The sequence below is a fragment of the Xenopus laevis genome, chromosome 6S (assembly GCF_017654675.1).
Source record: "Xenopus laevis strain J_2021 chromosome 6S, Xenopus_laevis_v10.1, whole genome shotgun sequence".
NCBI lineage: Eukaryota > Metazoa > Chordata > Amphibia > Anura > Pipidae > Xenopus > Xenopus laevis.
In genome coordinates, this window is record NC_054382.1 from 79,493,434 (window position 1) to 79,504,320 (window position 10,887).

Here is a 10,887-nt window from a genome sequence, read left to right on the forward strand (position 1 = left end):
CTGTATTGTTTTCTTTTTGAAGACCCAAATAGTTGAAGAATGCTTTAAATGTGAGTCACTAATTTGACTATTTTGTTTCAGTAAATCATTATATTTGCCTTAAACTTGAGACAAATGATACAAAATATGCTGCAGTAACACTGAATCTAGAATATTTTAGCCTCTACTTTTCAATTGTTGCCTACTATCAAAAGGTCCAGAATGGTGTGAAATTGACATGCCCAGGAATGAAAGAATACTGAATTGAAATACAAAGTTCTCCATGTCATTTAAAAGCAATACAAATCATATACTTCTTCACGTAATAATTATGCTACAGATATTGGAGTTATTTCAGTGCAAGTTTATACTGATACCCAGTTAATGATTGATGATATATATGACAGAGATCAAGCAATCAAAAGGAATAAAAGGGATGTTCAGCTTTTGAGAATATCTTTCGCTACTGCCAAAATAGCAGGGACTTGTTAAAAAGTTCATTTTTATATTTTCTTACATAGCAAGCATGTCCTCGGGTTTAACACCGTCACTGCTGATACAGTCAGGGCAACACAATGTTCAACAATACTATGAAAATAAAGAAGGAAGGGGCAGAGAGAGGCTGCACAAGAGCTTGAATTTGCCTGGACTGGCAATTGGCATATTCGGACAAATGCCAGGGGACAACTGTAAAATGCCACACACCTGCAATGTTTCAAAAGATGGCCATAGACTCCAATGGGGAAAACGGTCACGCATCAAAAAAGAAGCTGCTATAGACTTCAATGTATTTGCAGAATATTTTGCTGTACGCGAATTTTTGCCGAACCACAATTACTTACAAAAGCTTCTCCTGCCTACATTAATGTGTCATTACCTATACTCTGCATTCTATGTTTTTCCTCCACTCTACAGGTCAGTCTGCCTCTTAAAAGCAAAACTATCAGCAAAGTGTAATAGATTTCCATCTTGGTTCTGAAAAGCTGCCAGGGAAGCAGAGGAAAAGCATAGAGTGCAGAACATGAGCTGGAACAAAGGCTGCAGAAGTTGCTGTTGGTGTAGAGGTGAGTGAGCCTATACAGGTGTACTTTGATTAGAGATATCTTCGGGGGGGGGGGTGTTCTACACTTCTGATAAAGGCTACAAAAATGTTTCTTCCAAAGGGCTAACATTGGGTCCCCTATTCTGGTGCACAAACATGATTCTGAGATGATGCAAGGCTTGTCTTAATAACAGTGTCCACAAAATGGCTCCTGCCTGCTTGCTTTAATTATGAATTCACAGACTAAAGGAAACAAGATTCATATAATATAATTCATAAAGTGTAATTAAAGTTCATTTTGCTTGACTAACATGTTAAAATAGGATTTGGAATATTTTTTGGGGGTGACGAGTCCCCTTTAAGTATTCTGCCCTATGTGGTGACCCAATTAGCAGTACATAATAATGTGCATTTTAGTGAAAACCAGTTTGGTCTGTATTGTTTTGGCATTTAAGTTGCTTATGTAAAAACAGGCTTCATGGAACTTTCTAACCAGACAGAAGAAACAGGAAATGCTGCGTTTTTTTGGTTTTGTTATAGACCAAAAGATCAATTATTACTGTATCGCAATCATCAATAGTAACATTTACAGGAGAAATGCACCAAATTTGTATATTCCCACAAAAAGAGACTTCTTGCCAGCAAGACAAGCACAAGTATGATAAGTCGTCCTTGTAAATTCTTTGAATGAATCACGTTTGTACTTACACTTATTCAACTATCATTCCATTTCAGGGGATATAGCGGTCACTTATACAGGAGTGGGGCGCAAGAAGACATCTGATTACCAAATCCTTGACTCACACAATCTTATGTCTGACAATAAAAAATATATATATAGTTCACATGGAGCTGAAACCACAATAGTCATAAATTTGCCATTTTGATATAGCGGTTACACAGCAAAGCTCCCATATTACCTTCTGTAATGCTGCTAAATAATACTCCTCTCTTGTAGTACTGATTGTTTAAGCCCTTGGAATGAACTCTCTCCCAAATACAATCTAGATGTAAACAAACACAAGCTGCTATACTGCTTGGATCATCTCCCATTCCTTCTTACAACTATGGTACCAGCCACAATGTCATAGGCCGTTCTGTTATGTTGGAAGAATAGTAAAGTGATAAATGCAGGGAAGAAAAACGCAATGGAAAAGTTCTTGATCACAGCTCGTATCGTTGATCTATAGAGAGAGAGAGTAAAAATAGAAAGTTTAAAGGGATTCTGTCATAATTTTTATGGTGTAGTTTTTAATTTCTAAATTACACTGCAAATAATTCACTCTACCATATAAAATGTAATTCCTGAACCAGCAAGTATATATTTTTTAGTTGTAATATTGAGGTGTAGGCAACCATCTCAGGTCATTTTGCCTGGTCATGTGCTTTCAGAAATAGCCAGCACATTAGGGTGGAACTGCTTTCTGGCAGGCTGTAGTTTCTCCAACTTAATGTAACTGAATGTGTCACAGTGGGACCTGGATTTTACTATTGAGTGCTGTTCTTAGATCTACCAGGCAGCTGTTATCTTGTGTTAGGGAGCTGCTATCTTGTTACCTTCCCATTGCTCTATTGTTAGGCTGCTGGGGGGGAAAGGGAGGGGGTGATATCACTCCAACTTACAGTACAGCAGTAAAGAGTGATTGAAGTTTATCAGAGCTCAAGTCACATTACTTCTGGCAGCTGGGAAACTGACAATATGTCCCCATGTCAGATTTCAAAATTAAATATAAAAAAAATCTGAGAAACGGATTTCAGTGCAGAATTCTGCTGGAGCAGCACTATTAACTGATGCGTTTCCAAAAACAAAATATCCCATGGTAGTATCCCTTTAAGCATTGTTTAAAGTACACCATAAACAAAGCGCCCCTTCACCCAAAGGTATAGATACTGTTGACAAAAAGACTTTTTGTATAAGTCATACAACTATAGTAACTAAATACATTTGAGGCATCAATTACATGTTCATCCCAAACATACTCAATGCAATGGTCCCTTTGGCTTCAGCCAGCTCAGTGAGAGCCAACAGAAATAATAGCTAAGGAATGGTGCAAGTCAAGGAGTTCTAGAGACAGATGCTTGCCGCTAATGCGTAACTAGGCATCCAACCACTACAGCAGAAAAACACAGGCCAAGAATCAGTTCCAAAGCTGACATTAGCTTTCTTCTTTGGCCAGGCCTTTCTTTTTCACCTGGAACCATTGCATTGGCCTAGGTGCAGACACAAGGCAAATTTCAGCATACCCCGTGTTACATAGCCTAAAAATGCAGACAAAATCCCATTAACCCAAACCAAACCGTTTAACTCCATAAAGGGTTATTTGAGTGTATACTTACGAAGTCAGGTTTACATTGGTTGAAGGAACAACTAAAACTCTGTTTGGCCCAATAAGCACTGAACTGTCACATGTCACGACTCTCAGGCCAAGAAGGAATTTTCCTGGGGTGGCTCCTCCAGCCCCCCAAATGCAAATTATCTTAAAAAATAAGAGGAAAGCTGCAAATGAGATAAACAGCAGATAAACCTGTAAAGCAAAAAGGTGTCGATACAAAATCTCATTAGTCACCTAATTAAATAGGAGTCAGAACTGTGACACTAGTTTATTTATTGAAAATGTTCAACGAAAAGTAGAACACCTGCATTAATTTGCTGCGCAGTATTTTATAATTAAGTATTTCCCCCTCATTTTTAAGGGGAATTTTTTTTTTGTTAAATAAAAAATATAATAAACAAGCATATTGTAACATGTATGTGTCAGTGGTCTTGTCTCATCGAATACTAACAGCTATGTATACTGTGCGAGGAGCAGTTGAGGTTCACCACAATGCTGGTAAAGTTCACAGTGCATTGACCACTGATCAGACAGTTCAACTGGACCTCATTCCCACCAGGGACCCCACTCTTTGTCAAATTCTCATTGGCTATTTACTGCACTTGATGTGCCATACCCTATTGCCAGAAGTTGTATCCAACCAATGGCAGGGCTACTTTATCTCCCATTCACCCAAGCTTAGCTCCTGCAGTCAGGCCCTCCTTTTTACAAGTATCAGGCATGGAGCATGTGCACTATCCAGCGCTGGGTGGCTATTGGTGATGACAGATTAGTGTATGGTTTAGGTTTCATTTTAGTTCAGCAGAGTAATGAACATTTGCAGATACCACTCATATAATATAAAATCAAAGTCACTTGCTGTGACTCTGAAGGGTAATCCTTTACTACTAAAGTGCAGGCGATTTTTTCTCAACACAGTAGCATCACATACAATGCACCCATACACATTATTTTACATTACAGTCTAAAAAAGGGGACTCGGGACAATAACCAGCGGTGATGCATGGGGTTGGCGGCAGCATACCATGGTTTTGCCAAGATAAAGGACTGGTGTCCTATAGAAGCTAGACGGTATCATAAGGAAAGAGGATTATGTAGACATTGTGAATCAATGGCTCAAAACATAATAATTATATTATATTTTGCTTTATTAGGACATACAGGTGACCACCTAATGTGTTTCGTCCCTACTGGGACACTTACTCATAGGATGAGTAAGTGCCCCAGTAGGCATGAAACGTGTTAGGCGGTCATCTGTATGTCCTAATAAAGCAAAACTCACACCTTTTGCTAATTGAGAAAATGGTCTCTAAGCAACTACTTCTAATACCTGATATAGAAGTAAAAACACGATTTGACTCAAAATAGGCAATGTATAATATAATAATATAAGATTATAGAAGAATATTGAAAATCTTTAGCGTAGGACGGTGTATGTACACTTTAGGACTCCACTAGATTAAGCATAAAGCCAAGCAACACTATTATTAGACACAAAAAAGCCTGTTTATAGACTGCCTATGAATGGCAAAACTTATTTTATACAGTGAATAAGCCATACACTATAGAGTAAGAATCCAAAGAGCCTACCTCATAGAAGCACACGACTATTCTGTAGATAAGTGCTACCACCATCATCTTCTGCAAATCTTCCATTGAGGTGTCCTCGTCTACTTCTTCAATGATGTAATGCATAGTAAACTTGGAAATGTCTCTGAAAAATGAACATTTACATTCTCAAATCAAACTATTCTTTGTCTGGGCTTGAGCATATGCAGCAGGGCAGAATTATTTTAGTTTACTCTACTGCACATGCATGAGTGTAAATAAATGCTATGGATAATAAAAATTAAGTATATTGGTAGCGTGTCATTCTTTCCTTTTTTCCCAGGCCAGTGTCTGACTGTATTCACTGGAATAGTGAATATGGCTTTGCTTATCATGTAATCCATGAACTGATGTGCCAGGAAGATCAATAAATATGCAGTATTTAAGAAGACTACAGAATACAGTGATTAAAAAGTGTAAAACATTTCTATTTACATAGGGGATTTATACCACTTTAAAGGAGACATAGGATAAATGAAAAAAACTCTAATTTTGTAGGCAATTATGAGTAATATATGGTGTTGCTTTTACATGGTGCTAAAAATTAATATTATCTTTAAAAATAGCCCCTTTATTAGAGCTCCCTATAGATGTTCTCTGGTCCCTGTCTGTATTTCAAATAAGGGGGGGGCATGTCCTAACCGTCCCTGCCAGAAGCACAGTAGGAGGGGGACAGCCAATCACAGCCAGGCAGTCACACAAGCAAAGACAGGCTTCAGTTCCCTATAAGGTCCTGTTCGCTGCTGATTGGTTCCTGTCCTACAGTGCAGTGAGCTGAGAGCCGTCGGCTCCCCTGCATAGCCTCTGGGAATTCAGGGAGCAGGAAGTGGAAGGGAGGGATTATTAGGGTTTTTGCAGAAATATTTAATAAATCAGCCTGAAAAACTACTTTTTTAAGCACAATTCTTCTATATCTAAATGAGTATAATGCACTGGTATGTTCTTATTTTTACACAAAATGTCTCCTGTAATGCCAATCTGTACTTCTAAGGGAGTCACTGTGTACTTTCTTCCACATGATACAAAGATGCCTTGGAAAAGGAACATTCTGGCATAGCATAAAGAACTGAAACACATGATCTATGTCTGGCAGAAGGGTTGCAGCTGTGCGTACATAATACATTTGCATGCTAACATTATAATGTGCAAAACTTTTTTAAACTCATGTTTCGACTTGACCAAAGTCATCCGGAACCAGTGTCTGTTTTGGCTGAAATTATCTAAGTGATAATGGCAAATTAAATGCATGCAGTTATATACCCTTTCTCTTGTGCTCTCACAAATTCTTCTACTACTAAGATACATCAGACGGACTGAAACTTGCAAGATCTGCTATGTATGTAAAGTTTGTCTTTGAGGCTTTGGTTGTAAACACTGTTAACTATATTCTATATATAACTATATTTCCCATGCCTTTTCCAAATAGCCCAGGGACAAATATCTCGATGTTATTGAACGTGTTGTATTATTACTCAGGTGTTAAAGGAAAGATATCCAACACAGCTCACAGCTTTCTTAGTTAGAATTTACAACCAGGTTTCAAGCTAGTGTAGATAAAATCATGCATAAGACTTGGACTCTCACAGTTGGTTATACTTGGAACATGTGTGTCAACATGTTGCATCACCTACTTACTTGATTCCACTAACATGCATTATACTTAAGATAAAAGCTGCTTTTATGAAAAACAGGATAAAGAAATCCACCATTTCAGCTCTGAACCGCTGTGCCAAGGTAGGAATAACATATTCTCGACCTGAAAAACAAAGTGACATATTATTACCTAAATACCTCTGAGACTACAGAGCAAAATGAATAACTGGTGGCAGATTGAAATGCGACTGAAAAACCTGAATTAATCCTTTCAGCATGAAAATACCATGCTAGGTTTTTCAAAAACAAAACTGAAGAAATTCTAGGTATAGAGACTGTTCAAACATGATCATCATATAAATTACTGTAACAAAGTTGCCCCCCCCCAAAAAAGCACAAGGATGGAAGCACCCTAATTGGTAGCACATACATGCACACATCTAATGATATAACACTGCTAACATTTATCCCCCATCATTATAGGGGGCTTTTTTGATCCCCTAGCAAAGGTAATATTAAAAAGGTGTATATTTTAGTCTACTCCTATTCTTGGGTGTGAAAAAGGCTCCCAGACTTACAGGTGTAGCTCACCTTTAAGTAACATTTTTTAAAATGTTACTGAGTTATTAGCAACAGGCCTTCACTTATTTGTGTACCTTTACAGCAGGGGTGTCCAAACTTTTGGCTCGCCGGGCCACATTGGAAAAAGAAAAATTGGGGCCACACATGAAATAGACAAACACATTTGATTTGTAAAAGTAAAGGAAAAACACAGAGAAGAACTACAATGCCAGTTGGATAACCAGATGGAGCTATACACTGGAATATGGGACACCTGGATATTAAATAGACGTATTATATTATTATTACTAACTGGGCAATGGGCAGAGTCCCCCCCCATATACTTTGCGGCATGACGTTTCCTCGGGAACCAAGCGTTTCAAGCTGGGCCGCATTCATATGCATCCTGGGCCTGCTAAAATTCCAAACTGGAAAGCTGTGCCAAACTAAAAGCTAAATAATTCAACAGCCACAAAAAAAAGGTCTCCAGTTATTATTGTCTACATTGTGCTCCAAATTGATTTGAAAGGGATCTACCCTTTTAATATGGGAACCCTGGAAAAAAATATTAAGGGAAAGCATCCAAAGCAAAACTTAGGGCTATGGGCCACTAGCATTTAGTTTGCTATTCCAATGGCCACTGTCTCACCATGAGTTGCCTTCAGCTGACAACTGTGCATTTTATTAACTTTGCTCTGGTGCCAATGGAAGACAACCCTTGCGGAGTCAACCAGCCTAGTTTACTATAACGTTTAGACTCATAGCACCCAAGATTGCCAGTAACATTTCATGAGAAACCGCACAGACTTGTGGGTACAGCTTGAGAATGAGGACTCTTACTTCCTATGCAATACCAAACTACTGCGAGAAGTGCAACCATACATAGCTTGTTTCTAGTTCAAGACAGCTTAGCAACGGATACAACACAAATGATGCGATCCTGCACCAATCTTTGCAGTGGATCTCTGCACTCAAGCCAGGAAATTAAGTCAATTTGTTTTTTTGCTCACCTTTAAGTTAACTTTTAGTATTTTATAGAAAGGCTAAGCAACTTTTCAGTTGGCCTTAATTATTCAAAAATAGATGTTAAATTATTTGCCTTCATCTTCTGACTCTTTCCACTTTTAAAATGGGGGTCACTGAACCCTCTAAAAAAGAAAAAAAAAAATGGTCTGTAAGGCTATTTTATTGTTATTGCTACTTTATCTTACTCCTCTTTCTATTCAGGCCCTCCCCTATTCATATTCCAATCTCTTCAATAAATGGTTGCTAGGGTAATTTTGACAATAGCAAACAGATTGTTGAAACTGCAAACTGGGGAGCTGATGAATAAAAAGCTAAATAACCCAAAAAACTGAAAAAATACAAAAATTACAAACTATCTCAATAATATCACTCTCTACATCATACTTAAAGGAACAGTTCAGATTGAAAATAAAAACTGGGTAAATAAATAGCCGGTGCAAAATAAAAAATGTTTCTAATATAGTTAGTTATAAAGGCTGGAGTGACTGAATGTCTAACAGAACACAACTTCCTGCTTTTCAGCTCTCTAACTCTGAGTTAGTCAGAGGCTTGAAGGGGGGCCACATGGGACATAACTGTTCAATGAGTTTGCAATTAATCCTCAGCATTCAGCTCAGATTCAAAAGCAACAGATATAAACCATGTGGCCCCCCTCAAGTCTCTGATTGGTTACTGCCTGGTAACCAAGGTAACCAGTCAGTGTAAACCAAGAGAGCTGAAAATCAGGAAGTAGTGTTCTGTCTGATATGTTAGACATCCAGTCACTCCAGCCTTTATACATTACATTTTTGCCTAACTATTTTAGAAACATTTTTTATTTTGCACAGCCTGTTTAACCAGTTTTTATTTTTACACTGAACTGTTCCTTCAAAGTTAATTTAAAGGTGAAAGACCCCTTTAAATCAGATCCATTTGCCGATTCTTCTCTGATGTAATTGTCAATATAGAGAAAAAGAAAAAGCTGTTGTGCTCACAGGGCATCCATTACAACCAAACTTCTTGAAAGCAAAAAAAGAACATGTTATGTTTACATTATCTTCAAGCCATATGAAAGTAACCATGCAAACCTTAAAGGAGAACTAAAGCTTAACTAAAGAAGTAGGCTAGAAATGTTGTACATTATGTTTTGGGCTTCAGTACCAGCCCAAGGTAACCACAGCCCTTTAGCAGTAAATATCTGACCCTCCAAATATGCCTCAGTAGCTCCCCATCTTCTTTTCTGCTGATGTCACTGAACATGCTCTGTGCTGCTGTCACTTACTGAGCTTAGGGACTGACTCACAAGCTACTGAATATATTTATATATATATATATATATATATATATATATATATATATATATATATATATATATATATATATATATATATATATATATATATATAAAATATAAGTCACAATAAAAGGTTGATTAGTAAACAATTCAGATTATTGGTACATGGCAGCTCACAATTCAGCACAATAAGCACCGGAATTTAATTATCAGACACATTTAATTATCAGATCATTATTTTATTATGCTGTAGCATCATCTTATATGAAAGACAAACCTTATTTTCTGCTTGATGATTCGCAACGACCCCTAAGCTACTGCTCAAAGCCCACTGAGCATGTGCAGGGTCACTGACACTCATGACAAATGCCAAGATGGGAAACTCCTGTGACAAACTGGATCCTTGGGATAAATGTACTGACAAGCATGTGTTTGCAGAAGGAAATAAAAGAAATTCTATAGTATTATTTAGTATGCCCAGTTAACTCCAGTTCAGATTGTCACTGGATTTACACTGCAGAATTACTGCTAGTGTCATTGCTCCTCATAATACAAGGTGTTGATTGCAACATACAGACCTTTGGCTTGATATTAGTAACAGCCATTTAGTCAGACAGATGGAGAGCAACCTAAACCTCATCCCTGAACTCCCAGCACCCTTCAAGGACTACTATTGGCTTTGAAATACTTGGCCAAAGAAAGAGGTACAAAGGATGAAGGGGAATTATTATGTCCAGTCAGAGCCCACTGAATGCTGGGAAGTTCATGTGAATGAATGAAGTGAGCAGAGTAGTAGGAGCCATGATATTTCTCACCTGCAGCTGCGGTGGTGCCACTTGTAGTTGCTGCGCTTGTCGCTCTCCCCGTGTCGCTGCTGCTACTGGCCGATCTCCCAGACTCCCCGGTGCTGCTGGAGGCCGCGTTCATCATTAGAAAAGCCGTGGTAGTGGCGCAGCTGCTCTGCCAGCATAAAGAGCCACAGTAACACTGCCAGAGCCATTCCTGCAGCTGTCGCGTATATTGTGCCGCACTCATTGTGGCGTTCGGTTCGGTGGCAGCAGCACCTTCTAAGGATCCTTCCTCGCTCCCACCTTGCACCTTCCCCTCCCGCAGCATTGCCCTGCATTCCTCACCCTCCGCCATCATCCACTAAGCCCGGAACATGTTTTGGTGACGTCATCAGTTCATATTAGCCAATCATGGCAAGGATAGTCTGAAACAACGCAGTAAAGAACGAATCAGAGCGCGATACAGCGGGGCAAAGGTGAGAGGGGCTGGACAAACGCCTTTATTGACGTGACTCTCTTCTGCCCCCTGGTGGAAAATGCAGGTTGGACAGCGTTGTAGAAATAAGGTATTCCACTTCGTTTCCAATAGCATATGCTTTATTTGCCTTTCATTTGCCCTGCACATTTCTCATGAAGCTGAGCCTGCAGTTGTGTGTGTGACCGTAAAACAGTTCTGCTGTAATA

At 38.7% G+C, this 10,887-nt stretch overlaps 1 protein-coding gene across 1 annotated transcript; it reads right to left on the bottom strand.

Annotated features, from left to right (window-relative positions):
* Positions 1 to 546: 546 nt before the first annotated feature.
* Positions 547 to 10,652, bottom strand: fam8a1.S (family with sequence similarity 8 member A1 S homeolog). The gene is made up of 5 exons (XM_018269502.2): positions 10,231 to 10,652; positions 6,598 to 6,718; positions 4,945 to 5,068; positions 3,359 to 3,498; positions 547 to 2,205 (listed from the first exon to the last, which is right to left on the bottom strand). The coding sequence occupies exons 1-5, from the start codon at positions 10,559 to 10,561 to the stop codon at positions 2,064 to 2,066; spliced, it is 858 nt and encodes a 285-aa protein (XP_018124991.1). The 5' UTR covers positions 10,562 to 10,652; the 3' UTR covers positions 547 to 2,063.
* Between the last annotated feature and the right edge of the window lie 235 nt (positions 10,653 to 10,887).

Bases quoted from the DNA above. Each gene is read 5' to 3' on its own strand.
- fam8a1.S (XM_018269502.2), bottom strand. From the start codon at position 10,561: ATGATGGCGGAGGGTGAGGAATGCAGGGCAATGCTGCGGGAGGGGAAG. The intron at 3,499-4,944 runs GTAGGCTCTTTG...TTATTTTTTAAG, and splicing joins TAGTCGTGTGCTTCTATGAG to ATAATTTGCATTTGGGGGGC. The intron at 2,206-3,358 runs GTAAGTATACAC...CTCTCTCTATAG, and splicing joins ACCAATGTAAACCTGACTTC to ATCAACGATACGAGCTGTGA.